We start from the raw sequence: 27125 nt of genomic DNA, 5'->3' as shown, positions 1-27125 counted from the left end.
AAATTGTTATCTCAACCATGCACAATTTTTATTCAACATGAAGTTTAAATTCTGTGTTCATTTTGAATCTGGAGGTGATTAGCTGTTACTTCCAGGGGAAGAAATCCTGGAAAGGGATTGAAATCAGAGAGCCGTGTTGAAAGAAGCCTCTTCTCAACTAACTACCAGTGCACAGCAAATGCCAACTTTCCAGAACTGAGGAGGCAGCCTCCAGCACATCAGGCTCCTCCGGTCTGCCTTCTGCTGCTGTGATAAACACTATGACAAAAAGCAACTTGGGGAGGAACGGCTTTATTTGGTTTCCATGTCCCAATCCCACTCCACCGCTGAGTCAGGGCAGGAACTCAAGTACGAGCAGAGACAAGAGCTATGGCGGAAAATGGCTTACTGACTCGCTCTCCGTGGCTTGCTTAGGACCTCCTCCCCAGGGATGGCACCGTCTCCAATGGGCAGAAATCATTAAGAAAATGTCCCCCAGACCTGCCTACAGGGAATCTGGTGGCTGCATCCCCCAACTAAGGTTCCCCCTTCCTAGATGACTCTATGTCAGGTTGACAAAAAAACCAGACCAGCACACTGGCTTTGAGACATGCGGGGCGGGAACATGGCTCAGCAGTAAAGAGCACTTGTTCTTGCAGAGAACCTGGGTTCAGTTCCCAGCACCCACATGGTGGTTCACAATCATCTGGAACTCTAGTTCCAAGGGGTCTGAAGTCTTCTGTGGACCTCCATGGACACTAGGCACTCGGGTGATGCACATTTATACATGCAAGCAAAAAACTCATACACATAAAAGAAAATGTGAAAGAGAGAGGGGAGGGGAGAGGGGGAGAGAGAGAGAAGAAAGGGGAGGGAGGGAGAGAGGGGGGAGAAAGGGAGGGAGGGAGGGAGAAAGAGACAGAGATAGATTTGGGTCAAACTGACAACTGAATGTAAAGTTTAACCATGTACAATTAAATAACATAATAAACTGGAAACCCTGTGTTCCATAGCGAGCACATACTTATGGATACTAATGCTTTTAAACTAAAATTAAAGATAAAAACAAGCTCAAAATTATGCATGTGGGAAGGAAAGGAATTCAGGGTTATTCAGGCACACTAGAAGCCACACAATGGCTCTCATATCCACTAGCCCTGTGAACTGAAGCACACCACTTTTCTGAGACTCGGTTTCCTTACATGCAATGAAGGTGACTAGTGATGGATACTGAGTAAGAACTGCTGTGATGGCAATTCAATGACCAAACGTGAAAAGCCTCAACAGCGAGTCTCTGGGCAAGACTGTTACACACTGGCTGACTCCTGGCACCAGGGATGTGGGCTGTAGGTTACCACCTACTCCAACTCTCGCAATATTTATTTGATTAGATTTTAAAAATTAATACATTGTGTGTACACATGTGCATGCATGCCATGGTGTATAAGAGGATATCAGAGACAACTTATGGGAGTTGGTTCTCTCCACATGGGTCCTGGAGATAGAGCTCAGGTTGCAGGCTTGGGGACATGCGCCTTTGCCCACTGAGACATCTCAATGGCCCTTGTTATATGTTATCAACAAATCTCTCTCTCTTTTTTTTTTTGAGACAGGGTTTCTCTATGTAGCTTTCTTTGGAGCCTTTCCTTGAACTCTCTCTATAGCCCAGGCTGGCCTCGAACTCACTGCCTGCCTCTGCTTCCTGAGTGCTGGGATTAAAGGCATGTACCACCACCACCTAGCCAAATCTCATCTTTTTAATATAGTGCAAGCCACACACTGCACTTGTCTGGGCCATGGGCTACTGGCATACAGTTTCTCTTTTGGAGACTCATAAATGTACATTGTGAAAGTGACTGGAATCAAGCTTGTGCTGGGTTTCAATGGATCTTCTCAAAAAGAGAGATGTACTCTGGGAGGAAAAGTCAAGGACAGAGGCTAAGATGATTTTACAAGAGAAACCCAAGGCAAAAAGTGTGTTTTCAGCCAGGTGGTGGTGGTGCATGCCTTTAATCCCAGCACTCGGGAGGCAGAGGCAGGCGGATCTCTGTGAGTTCAAGGCCAGCCTGGGCTACAGAGTGAGTTCCAGGAAAAGTGCAAAAGCTACATAGAGAAACCCTGTCTTGAAAAACCAAAAACAACAACAACAACAACAAAAAGGTGTGTTTTCAAGAACACCATAGCTTTGATGATGAATACATGCCAATTAAAATCTAATTTTGATATGTGTCTCTTAATTTGACTGTGGCTCCCCTAATTCCATAAGAGACAGACCAACTGGCTTACGCTAGAATTAAGACTCTCAGGTTGGGGATTTAGCTCAGTGGTAGAGCACTTGCCTAGCAAGCGCAAGGCCCTGGGTTCAGTCCTCAGCTCTGAAAAAAAAAAAAAGAATCTCCACAACAGAACATTCATAGTCCAGGCCACAGAATTACTCTGTGGACAATCTTGGCTAGAGGAGTATCAACTTTGTTGAACTTGCCAAGGAACGGGGCTTGGGTTTTGTGGCTTTTCTCCTCTACTGACTTTTTTGACATCACCGAGTCCGTCTTTATACTATCTGCACTTTATTTGGGGCTTGATTTGCTTTTTCTAGTTTTTAAAGGTACAAGTTGAGGTCACGGATTCAAGGCCTACTTTCTACTATATATTAGTGGTTTTGATAACAACATTTGATACATAGTGTTTTAATTTAAGTGACCTTCTTATATTGATTTACTACATGATGCTATAATTACACATGAAATGTCCCCACAGGCTCATGAGCTGAGCTTTTGTCCCAGGCTGTGGTACTATTTTGGAAGTCCTGGAAACCAGCAGGAGGAAGCAGGGCATGCCTTGGAAGGTTACTCCTGTCCCCTGATCCTTGTCTTGCTCTCTGCTTCCTGCTTACACCCTCCTGTGTCACTTTTCTCCACCACAGGTCGAACTATGAGTCAAAATAAACCATCCCCTGTAAGGTGCTCAGGTCAGCTGCTCTGTCTGTGACTCAGGCTGGCTAGACACGGCTTATCCGGAAGCATGCGTTGCATCTTCAAGTGTTTCAGAGCATTCCAGAGGTCGGCTTTTGGTTTGCTATGTTCCACTGTAGCCACAGTACCGCACATTCTGTGACTTGAGTCTTAGTGAGTCTTGTCTGATATGATCTCTTTGAAAATGCTCCCATGTGCAAATGGGACACAAGTCCACTGGGCTGTGAGCGGCTGGACTATGCTGTAATGTCAACAGTATCCAGTCTTCTATCTTCTTGCTCATTTCCTACCTGCTTATTCCACTAATCCTTTTTTTTTTCTTTTGAGACAGGGTTTCTCAGTATAGTCATGGCTGTCCTAGAACTCTGAAGACCAGGCTGGCCTCGAACTCACAGAGATCCAACTGCCTCTGCCTCCCAAGTGCTGGGATTAAAGGCGTGTGCCACCACTGCCCAGCAATAAGGTTTTTTTTTTTTTGTTATTGTTGTTTTTTCGAGACAGAGTTTCGCTGTGTAGTCCTGGCCGTCCTCAAACTCCCTCTGTGTAGTCCTGGCCTTGAACTGAGGGATCTGCCAGCCTTTGCCTCTGAGTGCTGGGATTAAAGGCGTGCGTCTCCACTGAAAACGAGATACTGATTGAAATCTTAAAAAGGAAATACCGATAGAAATCTCCAGCTAGAACTGTAGGTTTGTCTGTTTTCTAGCAATTTTAATAGTTGTTTTGCTTTATTTTAAAGCTCTGTTACTAATTTTTGCATAAAAATTCAGGATTAAACAGTCCTCTTGATGACCTGATTCCTTGTCATTATGAAATTGATTTCTTTATTCTGATGAATCCATTATGTTTTCCTGGCGCTCTGCCCTCTTGACCATCACTACTGACATGGTTATGCCGGTCATTTTTATCCTCACTTTCTATTTGTCCCATCTGCTCTCTTTTCCTCTTTCCTTTTCTCCTGACTTCTTCCGGGTCAAATATTGTTTTTATAATTTATTTATTATTTTTATTTGGGTTGGTGTTTTGCCTGAATGTATGTCCGTGTGAGGGTGCCAGAAATTGGAGGTCCAGACAGTTGTGAGCTGCCACGGGGATGCTGGGAACTGAAGCCGGGTCCTTTGGAAGAATAGCCACTGCTTTTAGCCACTGAGCCATCTCTCCAGCCCTTGGTCAAGTATTTTTTATGACACCATTTGTTGACTTATTAGCGCCAGTTCTAGACAGCGATCTGGAAACTCTCAACATTGTAAGCTGTAACCCTCCAGAACTCACTCACTTGCTCTCTCTGTCTGAGACTGGTTTCTTTTGTTGCGTGTGGCCAAGGGTCCTGGAAGCAACTGTTTCTGGACCTGCTACCTTGGCAGGGCAAGACAGTAAAACAGTTTCTCTAACTTCATTTGGGATAGAAACAAATTATGATTTTTTTTTAAACAGTTGTGTAGAAAATACACCACTACTTAAAATTTTTTAATAGAAATACATGGGATATTGGGTAAAAGCAACATTTTAAATATCTTCCATAATGCAAGTTAAAATTGTAGGATATTTTTCATTTATGGTAACCACAATATTTTAAATTTCAACATAATTAAAAAAAACCATGCCAGTGAATATGTTTTCTTCAATTTGTGTTGGAACTCAATCCCTGTATCATACTAACTGTGCGGCTTATATCATTGCTTTTAATCTCACAACCAGTCTCCTGCTGTAGACTGCAAATGCCATTCCCTGATGGTCTTTCAGCACTCACTGCTTTTCCACAAGGGACTCAACATACTCGGTGCTCTGGCCGCCAGGAGAGACAAACACTACAGAGCATGGCATTTCCAGGTTCTGGCCAGCTTTCCCTAGCTTATTCCACATGCTGTGCACCCTGGTCCGCTGCCATTCCTGAACACATGATGCTGCCCATGTTAACCTCTTGGCCTGTCTTTCCATGCCCTTGATAAATCTGCTTGGCACATTTTGACACATCCCTCACGTCTAGCTTAAAAAAACATATTTCACATTTTAGGTAGTACTGTTTATTTCCCTCACTAAGATACAGAGTTCTTCAGTACGGCATGATTTATTTCACTTCCTTGGCGCCTATGCTTTGAATAGTGTCCCTAAAAGTGGCTATTTATTTGAATTAAATTCAGAAATAATCTAGGCTGCAGTGTTTCATGGACTGACACATGCACACGTCTACCTGATTCATATACTGAAGTCTCAACCCCCTGGGCGTCATTGTGCTCAAGGAGTAACCGCTGTTAAGTCACTGGTGGTGTCCTGATGAATAGAACTGTCTGTGGTGGTTTAGATGAGGAGTGTCCCTCACAGGCTTTGCATTTGGACCCTTGGTCCCTAGGTGGTGGCCCTGTCTAGGGAGATTTAGAAGGTGCAGCTTTGCAGGAAGAAGTGCGTCACTGCGGGTAGGCTTTGAGAATATAAAGCCTCTTGCAGCTTCCTGCCTTGTCCTGCTCCACCACCTCACTCCCCCACTCCCCACTCCCACCCCCGCCCTGGCTGCCTGCTGCCATGTTGTCTCTATCAGTACTGTGCTGGTTAGTTTTATGTCAACTTGACACAAGCCAGTGTCACCGGAGAAGAGGGAGCCTCAATGGAGAAAATGCCCCAATAACATCAGGCTGTGGGCAGGCCTGTGAGGTGTTTTCTTAGTTAGTGATTGATATGGGAGGGCCCAGCCCCTTGTGGGTGGTACCATCCCTGGGCTGGTGGTCCTGGGTTCTATCAGAAAGCAGGTGGAACAGCCCATGGGGAGCAAGCCAGTAAGCAGCACCCCTCTCTGGCCTCTGAATCAGCTCCTGCCTCCAGGTCCTGGTTAACTGTGATACACAAGCATAAACTGAATAATCCCTTTCCTCCCTAAGTAGCTTTGGTCATGGTGTTTTATCACAGCAATTGTAACCCTGACCAGGACAATTATGGACTCTACCCTTCTGAAACTGTAAGTTAAAACAAACTGTTCTGTAAGTTGCCTTGGTCATGGTGTTCTGTCACAGCAACATGGCAGACCTGGAGAGCACTCTGCTGTCTCTACTAAGAACACTGTATTAGTTACCGTTCTGTTGCTGTGACAGACACCACCCACTGAGAGCCCAAGGGGACAGCCCTGCAGGACACCGGTCCTACTTCAGGGAGCTTTTTCTCATGGCAGCCACTCAGTCTGTGTTTTGTTAGGTAGCTAGAGAGCTGACTAGGACACGGAGTCATGGTGTTGAGATAAGGCAGACACTCCCCTTCCATTACAAGTCACCTTAGTGTGGTTGGGTCCCCAAGACCAGCGGTGGAAACGTTCTCTTCTGTGGGAAAAACAACAGCCAAGTTTCTTCATTTCTCCCCCCAACACCTACCCCAACAACCCCCACCCCTTCCCGTTCTTGACGGGGAGAGGGGCTGCCTTCCTCCACAGGGCTCTACTGAAGACAGGGCTATGGCTGTGCTGTTTTAGCTGTGGCCAAATTCCTTCTAAACTAAGCCCATTAAATGAACTCTTTGGCAAGCAAACTAATTCTAAAGGAAAGCCCTCACCTAAGGATTGGTTAGGGAAGTAGCAGAGAAGCAGGAATCTATTCTACCATGGGCTGGCGTTCAGAGTTCATCAGGAGGATCTATGTCAGTCGCAGACAATCACCAAAGTGCTTCTGAAACAACCACCGTCTGTGCAATTGTAACAAGAAGGCTGAGCAGTGGTGAGAAGGTACCAGGAAGAAGGCCTGGTTCTGATGGGATGGTGAGGAAAGGCTTCACGGAGGAGGTGCCATTCACGCATAGACCGGAAGAAGATGGGGTGTACAGTGTGCTGATATGAGGGAAGGGATATTTCAGGAAAAAGGAACAAGAAGTGTTAGCGGCCAGAGAATGACATGCTCACATTCAACTACTGATGACATCACAGATCTCTTTAGCGTGTTACTTGAATCCTCAAAGATCTAAATCATTTCTCCACTTTTTGTTTTGTTTTGTTTTTCTAGACAGGGTTTTTCTGTGTAGTTTTGGTGCCTGTCCTGATCTCGCTCTGTAGACCAGGCTGGTCTCGAACTCACAGAGATCCGCCAGCCTCTGCCTCCCGAGTGCTGGGATTAAAGGTGTGTGCCACCACCGCCTGGCTCATTTCTCCATTTTTATATGCCAAGAACACCCTTTTTCCTAGCAAAGTTTTGTGTTTCTTATTTAGAACATAAAATTAAATGGTTAACTTATTCAGCTGTCACTTACAGTGGCTATGGGATTTATCTGCTGCAGAATAGAAACTGGGTTTGAAAACAATGCAATGCTAGTGAAGATATCCTTGAGAAGGACTTGACCACAACGTGAGAATTACTATAGTCCATTATTTGCTACATGACTGTGAAAACTTGTCCACCTTTGAGAAGTGAGAACGGTCTAGATGGTACTAAGTGTGAAATAAGCCATCCTAGCTACCAATGTGTAAATAATACTCAGTGTTATGGTGACAGAGAAAATAACCATTAGCATTTCCGTGCTTGACATTTAACAGCTATCATGCTAAGTGTTTTGCATGAATTACCTCTTTCATATCTGACCTGAAGGCCAGGAAGGGCGGCTTCCTTACCATCCCCATATGTGGTTAGTTTTAAATATCAACTTGCTACAACATAGAATCACCAGGAGAAGTTTCAGTTGAGGAATTATCTAGATCAGACTGGCCTATGGGTATGTTTGTGGGGGACTATCTTGTTTGTTAATTAACCCAGTCCATTGTGGGCTACATTATTCCCCAGGCTGGACCCTGAACTGTACAGGAGGAAAGCAAGGCCGCTGACATAAACAGCAAGCAGGCCCTCTCTCCTCTCTGTTCTTGACTATGGATGTGGTGTGACTAGCTGCTGGAGTCCTTGCCTTGGCTTCCTTGCAGTAATGGACTTGTATTTGGACGTTAAATGGACCTGGAGTTGAAAGCCAACTAAACAGTTTCCTCCCCTGAGTTGCTTTTGTTCACCAGGATATTTTTATCACAGCCCCAGAAACGGAACCGGAATACCATCTCACTTGTTAGAGATCACCAGCTTCAGTGCCTGGTGACCTAACTTGACATCTAAGTGCCATGTCCATCACCACAGAAACACCAACATCTGTCTATCAACATCTACTCCCACACGGCCTGATCGAGTAATGATACTGATCTATTGGCAGTTTTACCTTTGCTTTGGTCTTTGCGTTGTTTTAGGGTTAGACCAGGTTCTTGTGCACACAGCCAGTGAGTGCTCCAACACCACGGAGTTATAGCCTCAGCACAATACAGCTTTCAATACTAAGGGTTTTAGTTTTTTTCTTATGTTTGTACTTTATTAATGAAGTTCAAGTAATTAGGATAATGGGGAAGCCACATATCCTGATCTACCTAGGGCAGTCTCATGGATGTATATTGTCTCCACTTCACTGTTCATTCTTTTAGAGAGACCTGGAATGGATGAAAAATTACATGATCATCTGTTTATTAATCATTTCCATCTTCGTTCTCCCAGGGTCTTTCTTATTAAACAGTGAAACTTACTACTAAACTGTCAGTATTCTTTCTTCAGGAGCAGGCCATTCACCGCACCTCAGTGTATTGGCTCTCAATATTTGAATCACAACTTTTTCTTGATTTCAAATGGCTTCCTAACTCTTCTAATCCCTACGCCTGATCTCATCTCTTCCCACGTCCTGTCCCATTCCCTATTCTTTTCACCTAAGTGAATCCTTGTCTCTCTCATCCACTCCTGCCTGTATTTTCTTTCAAGCCATCCCTACGCTCGGAACAAACTTACCAATCCTCCCAATGTCTGTCTTCCAATGGCCGTTTAAAAGCCACGGCAGTCAGAAGCCCACCTGAGAGCACCCAACTCCCCACAAGTCCTATTTATGAACGGGACTCTTCACAATAACTCTTTAAGGCACAAATCTGAAATACTTCAAAGAATATTTGAAACATTTAACTCACTACTGTGTGTCTCACCATATTCTCTCATATCAAAGTGGATGTCAACAGGCTTCAGCTCCACCTACATCTACCAAACAAATGCACAAAGCAGAAGGATCTTGTAAAAGTCCGAAATCCAAACAGCGCCCTAGAGGATACAGAGACAGACCCACGCAGGTGGTCACTGACGGTCTCAGAAAAAGGAGTCACTCCCGATGTCATGGAGGACAGGTGAAGTAGAATCCTGGCCCCACTTGCTCCTGTCATCTGTGCCTGCTTAATTCTAAAAACCTCTCTCAGCTCAGACTGGCAGCCAGGACAGTGATACACGTACAGGGGAAAGCTAGAAAAACAAGAGGACACACAGGAGCCATCTCGTTGGGCCAAGAACATTGAGCATTGAGCATTTCCACTTTTATTTCGTGGTGAGACAGGGTCTTGCCATGTAGCTCATGCCTCGAACTCACTACCTAGCCCACACTGGCCTCCTATTCACGGCAATCTTTCTGCCTTGTCTCCTTCAATGTTGGAAAGGGAGGCCTGCATGTTGTTCTTCAGTGGAACTGAACAATCGACCAAAAAGGTAACTAGTTACAGATAATTAATTTTTGAAGACCACGATTTGTTTAAGACAAACACAATAAATTAACAATCAAAGCTGAAACAAGAAGGCTTCAAAAGGATATTTTTAATGAAACAATACATCTAAAACAATGAAAAGTAAACTTTCTTCGACTATTTGAAAACACAAACAAAACAGGATCAGTAGGCTGGAAAGTAATTGTATTTCTATAAATATAGGCCATCAGAAGAAATGCTCCCTGATTATTTAAGAGGGGAAACCCAGCTTTTCTAAACGTACAACATCAGAGAGCGCCATCTGTATGACAAGGTTAAGGACAAGAACATGACAATTACACACGGTGCCATCATGCACACGTGTGGGAAAGTGAGTTCTATGGCTTTGGTTCTGGGGGCTGATGACACACTTCATATATTCTAAATGAATAAGGTCACTTGACTGCAAAGGCTGCTTACTGATCCTTTTCAGTCCTGAAGTCAAAGAACACCACTCCAGTTCAGTACACGTCCTGATACATGAAAAGCAGTGATTTTAGTATGTCAACACATTTCACTTCAGGAATACAAATACACTAAAGCATGCTAAATATCCGCAACCACTTTAAGAGTTCATCTTGCTCTTTGAGATAGCACTCTCGATACCACAACTCCACCATTTTGACTGCAGAAGGAACTGAGCTGTTCTCACATAAGAAAACACACATAAAGGGCAGGATGTACAAGTTCTCCCTCCAGGGAGCCTGCCTGGTCCATTTAGCTTTGTTGCCTTTACTCCACCAAAGTCAGATGGTGCAGTGCAGGAGGTGTGTGCATATTGGAGGGAATATGACACACGGACAACAGAAATGGCCAGTGAGCCTTTAAGATTTTTTTTTTTTTTTTTGGTTTTTCAAGACAGGGTTTCTCTGTGTAGCTTTGTGCCTTTCCTGGAACTCACTCTGCAGCCCAGGCCTGCCTCTGCCTCCTGAGTGCTGGGATTAAAGGTGTGCACCACCATCGCCCAGCAATCCTTTAAGATTTGTATGGCAGCACACACCATAATCCCACAAGGCAGGTAGATCTTCTTGAGTTCAAGGCCAGTTTAGTCTACATGGTGAGTTCCAGGCCAACTGGGGGCATATAGTAAGTCCCTGCTTTTTATTGTTAGAATTCTGGGTCCAGCTGCCTCTGCTTTATTGTGTGTGTTTAGATTCTGTGCAAACTACTAAATGACACATGGAACACTGAAGAAGCATTAGATAACAGAGTGTTCTCACACTCTTGCTGCAAAGTACATTAAAAACCAAGTGACTATACTTTCTACAAAACAGTGAGCTAAGCTGTGGTGATACTGTGTTCCCCAAAATATTGTGCACCCTAATAAACTTATCTGGGGTCAGAGAACAGAACAGCCACTAGATATAGAGGCCAGAAAATGGTGGCACACACACCTTTAATCCTAGCATTCCAGAGGCAGAGATCCGTCTGGATCTCTGTGAGTTCAAGGCCACATTGGAAACAGTCAGGCACGGTTACTCACGCCTTTAATCCCAGGAAGTGATGGCAGGAAGCAGAAAGGTATATAAGGCATGAGGACGAGGAACTAGAGCTGGTTAAGCTTTTAGGCTTTGGAGTAGCAGTTCAGCTGAGATTCATTCTGGATGAGGATTCAGAGGCTTCCAGGAAGGCTTCAGAGGAAACAGGATCAGCTGAGAAATTGGTGAGGTAGCTGTGGCTTGTTCTGCTTCTCTGCTCTTCCAGCATTCACCCCAATAACTGGCCTCAGGTTTGATTTTATTAATAAGACCTTCTAAGATTCATGCTACACTAAGCCTAGAAACAATAACCAGCTAGCATGCGGGCAGACCAAGACCAAACAACTCAAAGGGCTCAGGCCAGGGGGACTTCCTGCCCGGACTTGGTAGCCAAGTCCTTTTGGTCTACACTGCAGAGTTTGAGTGGTGCACCTTCAGCGAAAGCTCGTGTTCTTCGTGTGTACAGAGCCAACGTACAAACAGCTCGTTCTTCTCAGTGTTACATTCCCCAGAGGAAGGGCTGGCTGGCTGGAGCAGTGAACAGGAAATAAAAGCTCTCTAAACAACCATGGCAACGGGAATACTGCAGATTATTGCAACAGTCCCACCAAGAGTTACACAAAACGTGGTACCCTGGAAACCTCTTGCGTTTGCTGCTTGGTGCCAGGCACAGAAATTGACTCTTCAGAAAGACGATTTTAAAGCTAAGGAAGATGGGTTCTTTTCTTCACACGAGACAGTCTTAATGCGCTGCTTCCTGAGCCTGCAGGATGCAGTAAGGCAGCATTGTTGGTAAGAGGAGAAAACAGCGGGCAGAAAACAGCACCGTGGAGCAGACGGAGGCCCTGTGCTACAGCGATGGAGGCCCTGTGCTACAGCGACGGGCATTTCATACACGGTGGTGGTCTCTGACAGGTCCACTTAGGGATCCTAAGAGAAATCCAGAAGCTTTGGTACGATTAGCTGAACTACAAGTGCTTCTCAGACGTGCTTTTTAAAAATTGAATACCTAGAAGTACATTTCTCTGCAGCTTTTCCTTCAGATTTGAGATTAATTCACTAATCTTTCTTTTACCCCCTAACATTTTGCAGAAAAGACACTAAGTATCACTGTAGCTCCAGTATTACCCTAAGACACTAAGTATCATTGTAGCTCCAGTATTACCCTAAGACACTAAGTATCATTGTAGCTCCAGTGTTACCCTAAGACACTAAGTATCATTGTAGCTCCAGTGTTACCCTAAGACACTAAGTATCATTGTAGCTCCAGTATTACCCTCTGAAAGTGATCTGAGAAGTTTAGACGGAAGACTACATGAAGCCTAAGGGACCACATAAAGCGAGGCACAAACTGCTCTCTGCCCAGATTCCCAATGCCATGACCACGCAGGGCTAGGATGCAGACCATGCCTTGAGTGCCTACAGCTTCCAAGGAGGGAAAGAGTGAGGCTCGAATTTCCTTTTGGTTTTTAGTATACGCTACTTGAAAACACATGCAAACAAGAAGGTAAATGACCAGCATGAAGTGCATCAAGAATAAATGTAAGTAAACACCTTTAAGTCTATCTGATTGCTATTTGTATACAAATGTACGTTCAGGGATCATTAAAGACACCACCAAGTCCCCAGGAAAGCCTCTTATTCCTTAGTTAGAGAACTGGCACAACTATTCAGTCACTAAACAGAGCAACGACAGGGAAGCTAGACAGTGTCAGTCACCATTCCAAATCATGCTCAGTTGCTAGCGGCTCTGCTTTTTCCTCCTAGTAGTAGGTAAGAACCAAAACTCACCCTCGGTGTTATCTTGGAAGTCTATATCAATGCTTATCTTATAACGTCTGGTTAACAATACTTCAGAGGGCTGATAGTGTGGTCCAGTGGTAGAGCCAATTCCTAACATGTGTGAGGGTCTGGTTTCAATCCTCCACCGCACAGTGGGGAGACAGGGACTGGGACAGGGATGAGCAACCCCCCAAAAAAGGCCAATGCAGGCGGGGAGAGTGGGGAGGAAGTAAAAGGGGGGGAGAGAACATGAGTATCTTATATCCACTCACTTTACTACTTTAAGAACCAAAATAATCCAAACCTCAACAAACGTAAGAGCAAACTTGGCTCTCTAGGCTACAAGTCTCCGGACCTGTGTAAGGCACGGTAGCAGAGGACCACAGGAGAGGAGGCATCTTGACAGAGCAGACGTCTCCAGGATGCTACACAGAGGCTTAAAGAGCAAAATAGTGGAGTTTCCTGTTTATACAGTCTACATGCAGATTCGAAAGTTCTAGTTTTATAAAGTATCTCCAAAGGAAACTGTAAGTGGGTACAGAATCTAAGTTCAAATTTAGATATACTATAGCTTAAAATGTATACTAAATCAGGTTCTAGAGTGACTTTAGGGTAGGCTGAAATGGTAACATGGATAGTTACTTAATTTGGTTTTGTTTTTTTGAGATAGGGTCTCATCATGTAGTCTGGCTGGCCTGGAACTCACTATGTAGATTAGACTGGCCTTGAACTCATAGATATTCACCTGCTTCTGCTTCCAAAGTGCTGGGATTAAAGGCATGTACCACAACACCAGCTCAAAATACTGAAATGGAAGAAGCTACCTACTGAGAATTCACTAAGCACATGTGTGGTGAGGCACGTCTTTATAATCTTTACAGTGCTGTGACAGTCAGGGAGATGGAGAGAGACAGAGACAGAGACAGAGACAGAGAGACTTGGATTCTACCCTTAGCTTTCTCATCTCTGCTAAGCCATCTAACCGCCCCATTCTCTCTGCTTCATCTTTTGTAGCACAGAGATAATCTTGTCACTGTAACTCAGAGGGTTGGGTGGACTGATGCAACGCCCACTCTGCAGCCGAACTGAAGTGGCTTCCCCTTCCTCCTGTGCTGTGATGTTTAGTCACCAAGTGCTGGTAAGTGAAGCATTAACTGCTGATTTACATCACTGTCTATTTAAGCTCGGGAAGTCAAATAAATGTGAAGGGCTGGCATCATGACATGCCAAGGCATGGCAAGTGGGTGGAATTACTTTTCTTCCATATATGGGAAACCCTGTATGTTTAACTCAGTGAGACATTCAGCAACCAAGAATATTTCTTTAATAAGCAGTTGTGCAAGTCTGCATGTCTGAATGTGCACATGAAATTCCCTACAAATGGCAGCCGCAGGGGAAGAGCATCCAACACGGGGAATTTTGTATCCACTCCAATGGTCTATACGCACAGTCCAAATTGTATAAGAAAATATTAAGGAACTCTGGCCACACCTACACACTCAGAGAACACATCAAATATGGCTACAGTGTCTCCTCACCCAAGAAGACTTCCACCCAAGGAGCACGGGGTGGTTAAGGACATATTACTACCCTTTAAAAGCAAATGGAAATTTCTTACCTTTCCTTCTTAGTTTTGTTCCTTCAGGTCATAATACTCAGGACATTCTTTCCACAGTATAAAGATAGACATCATTAGTAGATATCCTCTGCTATATTTTAACAATTAACTTAAACTCGATTTTTTTCCTTTGGATGATCAACTGTACAGTACAGCTGGGTGTCTTTCGTCGGTGTTTTTTTTTAAGATCACCAGGATGGACTATTATAACATTATGCTGAGCAAAGTTGAAATACTGGTGTTCATTAAATCTACCAATCTTCTTGTAAGGAAGATATTTTCCTAAACATTTCTAGTCAGGCACAATGTAAGCTTCGTTTTTCCATTAGGTAATTTTGACTTAAAAAACATGGATCTGAAGAGACAGCTTAGTGGGCAAGAGCAATTGCTGTGCAGGCATATGGATCTGAGTTCAAATCCCGCCAATCACATTTTAAAAATAAAACTAAAAGAGAGTCAGGCATGGCTGAACCCACCTGTTACTCCAGCACTGGAGGCAGAGACAGCCTGACCCAGAGATCTTCCTGGCCAGTCAGTCTAGCTGAAACAAGAACTTCGGGTTCAGTGAGAGACCCAGTTTAAAGGAGACACCCAGTGTCTTCTTCGGGTCTCTGCATGTGTGTGTGTGGATATACATGCACACGACACACACACACACATTAATACAAAACTTTTTAATATACACACTGATATATTTTATTACTTACTGTACTGGCTAGTTTAGCGTCAACTTGACACAAGCTAGAGTCAACTGAGAGGAGGGATCCTCACCTTAGAAAATGCCTCCATAAGATTTGGCTGTAAGGCTTGTTCATAATTAGTGATCAATGTGGGAGGGCCTAGCCCATGGTGGGTGGTGCTACCTCTGGGCTGGTGGTCCTGGGTTCAATAAGAAAGCAGGCTGAGCAAGCCAGTAAGCAGCACACCTCCGTGGTTGCTGCATCAGCTCCTGCGTCCGGGATCCTGTCCTGACTTCCTTCAATGAAGAATGGTGCTGTGGAAGTGTGAGCCGAATAAATCTTTTTCTCCCTGAGTTGCTTCGGTCATGGTGTTTTGTCACAATAAGAGAAACCCTAACAACACACTTACCTATATAACTGAAATCTCATTTTGTCATGTGGTTATAGACATTTGCCTCCATAATTTACTTATGTCAAAGCAAGAAAAAAACAACAACAGTTTTTTTTTTGTCATTGTTGTTTTTGGTGGGGAAAGGTATAAAGCTTCTTAGGATGATCCTGTTTGGAAATTGTTTCTTAGTGCTGTGTTTAAATTTTATGAGACAAATTTAGGATAATGCTACTTCTCTCTCTCTCTGTTCTTCTGCTTACTGGAGCTATAGAGTACATGTTTTTTAGAAGGCATCTTTCAAAGTATGCTGACACCACCCCTGTGGCCATGGCTTACCAGATATTGAAAAAGTGGAAAATCTGTAAAATCTTTTACTGGGAAACAGGTCTACAACTTAGATTCCAAAAGTACTGAACACCCTTTGCCAGCAGCTTTACTTTATTCTTTCCAATCTCTCTCTGTCTCTGTCTCTCTGTCTCTGTATGTGTGTGTGTGTGAACTCTAACTACATTCTCCCATTATCTACTGATCCTGAGTGGTACCTTGATGATGTCACAGGACAGCTACCTTTTCCTAACTAGACAAGATAATCTTTGAGGAAGTGGTGATGAGGAAGCTAAACAAGTCTACAAATGTTAATTTCAGTACCTAAAATCATTCATTCTCAGCAAATATAAAACATCTACTGAGTAGCCAACTATCACATGAGGTGTTTGGGATCAGTGATTAAAAACATATACACAGCTGGGTGATGGCGGCGGCGGCGGCAGTGGCAGCGCACGCCTTTAATCCCAGCACTCGGGAGGCAGAGGCAGGCGGATCTCTGTGAGTTCGAGGCCAACTTGGGCTACGGAGTGAGTTCCAGGAAAGGCACAAAGCTACACAGAGAAACCCTGTCTCGAAAAACCAAAAAACAAACAAACAAACAAACAAAACAAACAAAAAAACCATGTACACGGGTCTGTGTAAGCAATATAGTGGTAGAGCACTTGCCTAGCACTTGCAAGACCCCAAGTTCAACCCCTATCACCTAAGGGACACACACACATTTTGTCCTTGAGAGACTGGGGCTGTCACTCAGTTGGTAGAACACTTGCCTAGCATTGGAGAAGCCCTGGATTCAGTCTCTAGCCCTGCATAAACCAGGCCCAGCACTCATGAGGTAGAGGCAGAAGAATCAGAAGTTTAGGCTCATCTCTGCCTACATGGTGAGTCTGAGGTCTGTCTGGGATACACGAGACATTATCTCAAACAGAACACAATAATCTTTTGGGAGTAGGGATGAGGGGAGTAGAGGAGAGAACACCTTAAGAGCAAACCGTAAGGAATTCTAATATTTAGAACAAAGAGCCTTAAAAAGAAACGGCAAGGGTGGCATCCAAGCTAGGGATATGCTTTCAGAGAAGCCGAGAGAAGAGGGCAGCACCGCCAGAGCTATGGTTCTAGCAGTGACATGCTACAGATGCAGCTGAGTGTCTCGGGCTCCGCTTTCTGTCTTCAGAGCACCAGTCACTCCTAGCACTCTCGAGAAGAAAGGGAACTCAAGCAAACTGCACACTGTGTTAGAAAGATTCCTAAAAATCAACTGCTGAATTGTCCTTTCTTTCCGACTTTTCTAATCTGGATTTACTTGTCCTACACTGATTTATATCACAGAGTACAAAGCAGTAAATCTCTAGGCCTGAACACTACATTGTAGAGCACAGAAGAAGTCTGATGACAAGATCAAGTACCGAGTACGTAATTCAAAGGGAAACCATAATGGTCTAAGTGGGATAATACATTTCATTTCATGCCACAAAAGTGGCACAGAAATCAATAGAGCATACAGCCACAACAGAATTATTAAGACAGTATCAGATGCATGAAAAATTATTACTACGGCTTCAAATATTTATACATTACAGATTTTGTGAGTGGTATACTATGACAAGACCGGTCTAGCAATTTTAAAAAGCTCTTTTGAGGAAACTCATTTTAGAAACTGTCTTAGATTTCGGATGAAGTTGCAGTCTTTTGAAAGCAAAAAATGGCACCAGATGTGACTTTTTTTTTTTAAACCAAGTATAAAAAGACACCAAATGGGCAAACAAAACAAAACCAAGCCTTTTAAATTTGAGAGCGTTATACTTTAAATAATGTTGTGCTCAGTTAGAATTATAAACTAATTCAGACTCAAAAAAAAAAAAAAGTGAATGTATACACATTCTAAACTGAGCCACAGGACAAAGAATTCATCCTGTACCGTTCTGATACAGTTCTCCACACTGTATTGTTTATTAAATAATTCACTTTAATTGATTGGTTTTTTTGTTTGTTTGTTTGCTTGTTTTTTTCTCAGAGCTGAGGACCGAACCCAGGGCCTTGCACTTGCTAGGCAAGCGCTCTACCACTGAGCTAAATCTCCAACCCCTAATTGATTGTTTTTTAGCTACTGGCTATAATCAGATAGTCTCAGTGTTGGCATATTGCTGGAACTCAGACTCTGTGTTCTAAAAGTCTTTTAAATGCACAACAATCCCTAGAAGGAATGAACTTTGACCCAAACCACCAAGCAAAACTCAATTGCTTACAAATAAAAAATACCCAAAGTAAAAGAAAACAGAGGCATACATACGAAGTGCCATGGCCTATCACTGAAGGCTGCTAGGTGTCTGGCCCTAGATGCAATACTAAGTCATCCCTCAGCAGGGCTAGAGGTCCTCAGCTGCAAATCTTAGCACTGGAGAGGCTGAGGCAGGAGGAGGAAAGCTGATTGGGCTTCACAGTGAGTCAGAGGCCAGAGGCCAGACTGCTGTCTCCTGGAAAACAACAAACACTCTGAGCAAATCCCATATGTAAATCTGTCTACTTCCTGCCCAGAATGCATCATGTGCTCTCCTCTATGTGGCCTCTGAAGCTTGAGTTCTCCATACCTGTTCTAGTGAAGCTTTACCATCAATTCTTACTTAAAACCTATGTGTCTGGGGACATTTCGGATTCCCATTGGAAGGCATCTCCTGCTTACTTATCACCATTTCCCACTGAAGAAACAGCACAAAACAGTCTTTTTACCAATGATTCTGTCTTTGGAAGGCAGTTCTGTTGCTGCCTAGTGTAGCACTAAAGCAGTAATGGCTGATTAAGCGTCTGCTATTTTATCTCCCAATGGTATGGCAGTGAGGATGATTAGTAGCCCCATACTGTTTCTTCTTTCTACCCACGGCACATGGCCACTCTGCTAAAGGGTCAATTTCCAGCTGTCCATGCAGGTTGGCTACTTCTGGTCAAATGGATATGAGATAGCCTTAAAAACAGCAATTTATCTCCACCGTGTCTCCTTCCATCTCCCACTGTGTGGAGTGCAGACTTTACAGTGAGCTATCCCAGGCTCCAGGATGAGGTTGAGATTCTGGGGGTGTGGAGAATGAGGCAGGAGGACTCTGGGTCTGAAGCATTTACGGGTACAGCTGCCACCCCTGCTCAGGCTCTTACATGAGAAGGAAGTGCTGATGTCTTGCCTAATCTACTGTCATAGGGGTGGGCTCTGTTTTCCAGCTATACACAGTTTTTTAAAACTATAAAAGCTCCATGAAAAACCTGTATTTATAGTGATATTTTTTCTGTCTTATGGACAGAAGGTCCATAATTTTTGATAGATTCTAGGAAGTTCAATGTCCCCCAGAACATCATGATCACTTCCACAGCCAAGTACTAATTACATAAAGGCAGAATTCAGTGCCAACCTACTTAATGTGTAGCATGGATCCTACCTGATCTTAATAAAAATCTGGAGCCAGATATTGGGGTAAATGCTGAAAGCTCAGAGAAGCAAAGCAGCCAGCCATTACAGTTCTTACCTCGACGAAATCCTCAGCCTGAAAGGGACCTGAGCGCCTGTCTCCTTCCACCTTATAGACCTCTCTCTGCCCAGCCATATCACTTCCTGTCTCCACCTCCCAAGTGCTGGGATTAAAGGTGTGTGTCACCACTGTCTGGCCTCTGTGGCTAACTAACTAGTGGCTGGCTTTGCCCTCTGATCCTCAGGCAAGCTTTATTTGTTAGAGCATACACAAGATACATCACCACAAACATGCTTAATGAGAACTTAGTATTTAAAAGTGGATGTGACAGAAGAAATTATTTTCAACATTCCTGGGTTTTTCCTTGATATCCTAGCATCAAGCACCAAAGAACTTAACAGTAACTAAAAATAAATTATGTCCTTGCAAAAAAGCATCTCAACATACAACACCTTTGATTTTTCATTGCTTCTGCCTCAATTGAAACAAGACTAAACAACTATATACTTGACTACATTGACTACACACACACACACACACACACACACACACACACACACACACACACACACACTATCCTAAAGCCAATTAAAAAGAAAGGAAAATAGGTCTTTTCTTCACAGATTTCTCATAAAATTTGCCACTCTGTCAGAAAACTTACATTAACTTTGTATAGTTACTATCAATGAATTCAAATTCTCAATTACTAAAAATTCTAAATCTGGTTTCAACAGAAATGAAATCTAAGAGTGGGAGCTTGAGAAGTGATCCAAAGGATCCTGGGGTGGGAGTGGAGGAGCTTCCAGGTATTCGAGGCACAGAGCTTTGTGAATCATACCCTCCCCCTAAAAGAAGTTGTTGCCTCACACTAAATAAGGATATATACAAGGCCCCGCAACTACAATCAGACAAATGTACTTATTGAGGGAGATATGCTTTCACGGAAGGGATTTGAGAATTTTATATAAACCAAAGCATTCTGATTTTCAAAAATTGTAGTATGAGGAGAAATTATGAGTACGTAAATAAAAGCCAAAATAATAAAATACAACTGAAATACTGAATTCAATCCTGGATACCCAGTTCTACAATGAGCGCTGTCAAATACAGACTGCCTAGGAAGGTAAGAAGACGGGACAAAGAATGATTAAAGTAGCTGAGGTATTTAAGAGGGGAAAAACCGAGAGTCCTTACATGAGGTTTTAAAGCTCCAAGGCTGGTGTAACCGTGCTTCTGGTCAGACATTTGTATGTTTCTCTCAAGCACAGAGCAGGAACCAGAGCGAAGCACTGGCAAGCAGGCTTAGCATCTTTGTGAACCCAGCAGCAGAACTCTCCCTCCTCCTGAGGGAGGAGCCAGGAGCCCTCTCTGACCTCAGGAAGGAACTGCAGCAAAATGACTGAGCTATCAGTCCTTACAGCAGTGGCTTTCCTTACACTAAGTCAACTAACTTCCTTCTGAACACACATGTTTACACATGGTAAGCACTCTGCACAACCCAAAGCCATGTGGTTCTATGAGCGTCTGTGACTGCTCTATTCAGATTGTAAAATGCTGTTCACTGGAAGAACAACCTCTCTACTACTGGGACTGACCCACACTTGACCATGTGTCACTGTAGATACAGGATGTCAGTCACTTGCAAATTAGCACAGCATGACAAGGTGACCAGAACCTTCTCTTACACACACATGCTCACTCCTAAGCTCTATTCTAGATTGCAGGGGTGGGGCTGAGTATGGAATATTCCTTTACACTGTGTGACTATGTCACTGTGGTTGGTTTAATAAAGAAACTGACGGGTCAACAGCTGGACGGGTAGAGGTTAGGCGGGACTTGCAGACAAAAAGAGAGCACAAGGAGGAAGGGGAGGAGTCTCAGAATCTCGAGCAGACATGGAGAGAAGGAGATGAACTGGCTGTACTGAACATGTGGCAGAGCATAGGTAAGAAATATGGGTCGATTTAAAATGTAAGAGTTAACCAGTAACAAGCCTGAGCTATCAGCCAAGCATTTATAATTAATAATAAGTCTCAGTGTGGTTATTTAGGGACTGGCTGGCAGAACAGAAAAGTCTGCCTACAGCTGAGGCAGAGAGCTGGTGGAGAGAAAAGAGGCCTTAACTCCAGAATCCGTGTCCCTAGCCATCACACTGTGTTAATATTGGCAGGGCCTGGCAGACACAGAGGCCCAGAGCAGCACATCTGGTAAACAGTCCTGGAGTAAGACAAGAAGATGAAAACTGTTGGAGAACTGTCAAAACATGTTTCAAAACACTAGAAAGCTTTCTGGCCCAACAGTATTTCCTCAAGTATCGACCTCAGCTGACCAGGCCTGGCAGTTCATTACAGATAGACTGTAAGGCTGCATCAGCCTTAGGAAGGTTTTGTACTGGAAATCAAAATACCCTTTAGAGGCTCAACATCATAAACCTTAGCAGAAGAGAAAGGAATCAGAGCAGGTAAGGTATGCAGAGGGGGAGGGGTCGGCAGAGTGAAGGTGCTGGGTCAAGAAATGGAAGGCACTGGCAGAATTCCATTCTAAATTAGACATGGAGTAGAGAATTAGCTCCCGGCTCAGGCTGAGGAGTCAGTTCTTCCTCTATGGCGACTCTCCCTTCTTTGCCCACTCATTTTGTTCTTTACTCTCACACCCTCCCCCTACATTGTCTTCCTTCACTTTCCTTTATCTTCTCAGCTGATCCTGTATTTCTCTCTTGTCTGCTCCAGCAGGTCAGGAGGTGTAACTGAATGGCAAGTACATAATGGCCTGTGTCACAAATTGCAGAGGGCGGACACTGCTGGCAATGATATCAATGAAGATTAGCAATGTCAGAGGTGTGATAAACTAGAGGAGGTATAGTAATGCACAAGATCAAATCTTCACTCCAGGGGGCCTGTAGTGATAGAACAGATACAGCACATACAAAGAAAACCAGAATATATATATTATGATGGTTATTTTGATGTTCAGCTTGGCTAAGGGGTTGTGCCCTGTTTGTTTAAGCACTAGATGTTGCTGTGAAGGTATATGCAGTTGTGATGGGCACTTAAGATCTGCTGTCTTTCAGAAAGTAGTTTATTGTCTATAATGTGAGTAAGACTCATCCAACCAGTCATTAGGTCCCCCAAGTAGGAGGAGTCCTGCTTCCAGACTACAAGGAACCTGCTGTGGATTTGGAACTCAGGACTACAATATCAGCGTCTATCTCCATTGCCAGCCTGTTAACCTGCCTTACAGATATCCTGGCCACTACAGTCAGAGCCAACACGCTCTGTTTCTTAATCTCTCTCTCTCCCTCCCCAACCCTCTCCCATCAGTTTTGTGGAGAGCCCTGCCAAATGATATACTAGTAAATAGGGGCAAGGCCAATCATTCTGACAACTGAGGGGGTTCAATGACTGACAGCAACTTTCCCCATTCTTCACAATCAGACAGGCTGTCTTCAAACCTCCCAAGTATCATACACGTAACTGATGCTTACTTACCAAGCCAGTGATTGCAGTTTGGTAAAATTTTTTTTCTTGTTGTGGAGATAGGGTCTCCCTATGTAGCTGTCTGGTCCTGAACTTGTAATTCTATGACCACAGCCTCCTCAGCACTGCAATTACACCTGGCTTATTTAATAAATGCCCCTCTATTATAAATTGAAGAATTTATTCTTTTCTCTTACTTTGACTCCCCCCTCTAAAGTATCTATATCATACTATTACCATGAGTCCATAAAAACCTTTGTTACAAAAATCAGTCAACTAGAAGCCACATGGCTTTCCTTTCCTGGTAAAGTGTCTTCACTTAGACATCATGTACAGTTCAAAGTTTCTGTATGTTTCTTTTTTTTTTTTTTTTTTTTGGTTTTTCGAGACAGGGTTTCTCTGTGTAGCTTTGCGCCTTTCCTGGGACTCACTTGGTAGCCCAGGCTGGCCTCGAACTCACAGAGATCCGCCGGCCTCTGCCTCCCGAGTGCTGGGATTAAAGGCGTGCGCCACCACCGCCCGGCTTCTGTATGTTTCTTTATCTGCAAAGGTTAACTGCAATTCAGATGTTTTCCATTTTCGATTTAAGGTTGTCATGGAGTTTTCCTTCTCCTTTAAAGCACTTGGCAGTGAAGACATTGCCTTAAATCATCTTCTCTAGCTAACAGTATATAGAGAGGCACAGCCATCTCTGACTTACAGGAAATGTGTGTTAAAAGAGACATGTCACACCGTCCTCTATTTTGGTGCATGCTACACAGTAAACAGCAGGGGTTGATTTTCACTGATAGATGAGACATTCAATTTGTCTCTTTATACTTCTACCATCATTATGTTTAATCTATACTTGTCCAAAACTTGGTGCAACTTGACTTTTTAATTTCTCTGTAGTCAATGAGTAATAAACATAAAGTCTAAATGAATCATTTCTACCATTCTACAGAGTCAAGACTGATCAACGGGACACACCCATAAGAACAGGGTGGAACCCTGCAGCAAGCACTCGGGTATGCTTACATCCCAAGAAAGAGAACTCCTTAATAAGTCAAAGCACCTGCAGCAGAGCCCAGCTCAGACACAAAGCAGACTGAGTACCGCAACAACTGCAAGTTAAAGAAAAGATCTAGAAAGGGGATGGAAAACATAATGTACACAGTGTCTGTGTTGGCCAAAGCCTCTTCCTTGCCCAGGAACAAAAAGTTCTCAACAGGACATTTATAAGAAAACAAATGCAAGTCATCACAGGATTACTTGGTAATGTTTTAGATATAGAATTTCACTTTTATCAGTTAATAGCCACGAATCCCATTCAAGCATGCAACTATCGGGGCACACAACATGCAGCATGCAATAAATGGGACAGCAGAGGTTAATAACCTGGAAGCATAGGATCTGAGAATGTGAGAGCAAGTTAAAGACAAGAGTTCCTCTCCATTGTCACTGAGGGTCGAGAAGCAATGCTGAAGCGTGGAACAGTGAGAGTGGGGGAAATACAGTTTGTCCAACACATAGACATATCTCCGCAAGTGGCGGCAGGTATAACTGAAAGACAAAGGCAAAAGGAGAGAAACAGAAGAGAGGTGTTTTCCTTTGAAAAAACAACTCATCCTTTACATCCTCAAAGCTTTCTGTCTTCACTAGGCCGTGGGGGGCGGCTGAATGGGGTTACTGTTAAAAGAGCAAAAACAAGAAAACAAACAACTAGAGTAAAGATGAGCAAAGATCTGCTCAAACACCTCAGGAGAGATACAAACAGATGGCAAATGAGCACACACGTGGTACTTTGCACTGTACGGCAATGAGACATCACTACAGACTTAGCAGAATAACTAATATCCATCTGATGACACCCCATACTGGGAAGAACAGAGAGCAACAGGAACTCTCACTCTGGTTGAAGGACATCCAAAATGGCACAGTCAATTTAGAAAACAACTGGGCAGTTTCTTACAAAACCAGACATCATGTTCCTTGAAATTTGCCCAAAGGCATTGAAAACTTATGTAAATATGAAATTGTGCAATACATGTTGTTTATAGTACCTTTATATGAAATGGTGCACATACATGTTGTTTATAGTACCTTTATCATACTTGTAAAATCTTGGCAGCAAGTAAGGTATCTTTCCACTGGCAACTACATAAACTGGGGTATATCCACACAATGGAATATTTGGTGCTAGATAGAAATGGGCTATTGTGAAAAGTCACAGGAGAACCCAAGTGCATATTACTAAGGAAAAGCTAATCCATAAGTGTATATACGATGGTCTCAGGTGGCCTTCTGGGAAGGGCAAAAGTACAGAGTCAACGTGAAGATCACAGTTGTGAGAGGACGTAGGGAAGGCAATATTGAAAAGGGAAAGCAGTGAGGATTTTTAGGACAGTGGAAGTATTTTATCTCATATGATCACCGTGAATACTGTCCATTATAAATTTGCCCAAATCCAAATAATCTTAACCCTAATGTAAATATACAGGCTTTGGTGTGTGTCAGCACAGGTTCATGAGCTGTATCAAATGTTCCACTCTGCAACAGCGTGTAGACAGCAAAGACTGAAGGGACAGGAGGTACATGGGAATCTGCTACAGTTTCTGTTCAATTTTACTGTGAACCTAAAATTGCTCTTAAAAAAAAAAAGCAAAGTCTCAAAATATAATAGTATGTATGTATATGTATGTATGTATGTATGTACATACATGTGTGTGTGTATATATATATATGCATGTGCACGCGCGCGCGCGCGCACACACACACACACACACACACACACACACACACAATAGTGAGTCACATGAAACCTGCCTTGGTAGAATAAGGTGACAAAGTGTTTTCTCTTCACAGTGATACACATGTAATTCTGAGAGTCACAACAACACAACATGAAAGACAAAGGGAATAAGGGAACAGGAATCAGGACTGTCTGCTGATCTAGTGCGGTGACAGGCAGTTTCAGAACACAGGGTATTTGTTCTCTATAATCCTTGGTTCTATAAATAACACAGAACCAAAAACCAAGCCAAAACAACAACAAAGAGGAAAAAAACCTTTAAAGTTCTACAATCTTCTGATGTTATATTAAAAGAAAAAGTAATAAATAAGAATAAGACAAACTATTATTATTGTCAGAACAATTTCACTGATGGTACATTATAGGCCACTAAAACATAAGTTTAGGGGCTGGAGAGATGGCTCAGTGGTTTAAGAGCACTGACTGCTCTTTGAGAGGATCCTGGTTCAATTCCCAGCACCCACATGGCAGCTCACAGCTGTCACTCCAGTTCCAGGGCTCTGATGGCCTGTTCTGGCCTCTGCAGTGCAGACACATGCCACACAGATACACATGCAGGCTAAACTCCATACACATAAAATAAAATAAATTTAAAAAACACAACAAGTTTGAAAGAAGAAAATGTATAATTGATATGATAAGACAAACAACAAAATAATGAACATACCAGGAGACACACCTAGATTAAGTCTTTAAAACCATTTTAAAGAACTACACTTAAAAGTAACCAAGAGGACAGCAGGCATCTTTAAAGTATGCTGAACCCCAAATAAACTAATAAATTGGAAGGTTTGAAATTTTTCATAAATGAACAATCCACTATTAATCACTAGCCTACCACCAACTAAACATCTAAATATTGTGTACCAAGTACTATGTACCAGCCTTCTCCATGTATAACTGTATGTAGAACAGCCTTCCACATGTGTAACTGTATGTATACCAGCCTTCTTCATGTGTAACTGTATATATACCAGTGTTCTTCATGTGTAACTGTATGTATACCAGCCTTCTCCATGTGTAACTATATGTATACCAATGTTCTTCATATATAACTGTATGTATACCAGCCTTCTCCATGTGTAACTGTATGTATACCAGCCTTCTCCATGTGTAACTGTATGTATACCAGCCTTCTTCATGTGTAACTGTATATATACCAGCGTTCTCCATGTGTAACTGTATGTATACCAGCCTTCTTCATGTGTAACTATATGTATACCAATGTTCTTCATATGTAACTGTATGTATACCAGCCTTCTCCATGTGTAACTGCATGTATACCAGCCTTCTTCATGTGTAACTGTATGTATACCAGCCTTCTCCATGTGTAACTATATGTATACCAATGTTCTTCATATGTAACTGTATGTATATCAGCCTTCTCCATGTGTAACTGTATGTATACCAGCCTTCTCCATGTGTAACTGTATGTATACCAGCCTTCTTCATGAACGGCTATGAAGAGAGGATAGGGACAAAATACAGATCTCTGCTGCCATTGTTAGAGGAAAAGCACGCTCAATAACAACAAAATTCTATCAAAACTGAGTCATCAGATGATTATATGTCCAAGAGAAGACAGTCTAGAAGTTGCTGGGAGTATTAAGGGATATTACGAAGGACTCTGTG

The 27125-nt window shown here is 43.1% G+C and overlaps 1 protein-coding gene across 8 annotated transcripts in view; it reads right to left on the bottom strand.

The window, feature by feature from the left end:
• The window catches only part of Dym (dymeclin), a 305354-nt gene that overhangs the window by 124691 nt on the left and 153538 nt on the right, over positions 1 to 27125 (bottom strand). For 6 of the 8 annotated variants that reach the window (XM_052742555.1, XM_052742554.1, XM_052742558.1 and 3 more), the window contains one exon: positions 24080 to 24244. The exons of the other annotated variants lie outside the window; for them this stretch is intronic. In XM_052742555.1, coding sequence (XP_052598515.1) covers positions 24080 to 24244 — 165 coding nt within the window. The remainder of the gene's footprint in view (positions 1 to 24079; positions 24245 to 27125) is intronic. 8 annotated transcript variants of the gene reach the window in all.

Source organism: Peromyscus californicus, unplaced genomic scaffold, assembly GCF_007827085.1.
Source record: "Peromyscus californicus insignis strain IS unplaced genomic scaffold, ASM782708v3 Scaffold_17__1_contigs__length_78620276, whole genome shotgun sequence".
Taxonomy (NCBI): Eukaryota; Metazoa; Chordata; class Mammalia; order Rodentia; family Cricetidae; genus Peromyscus; species Peromyscus californicus.
The sequence above is the reverse complement of the archived record's forward strand: the minus strand, read 5'-3'. Positions and strand labels throughout refer to the sequence as shown.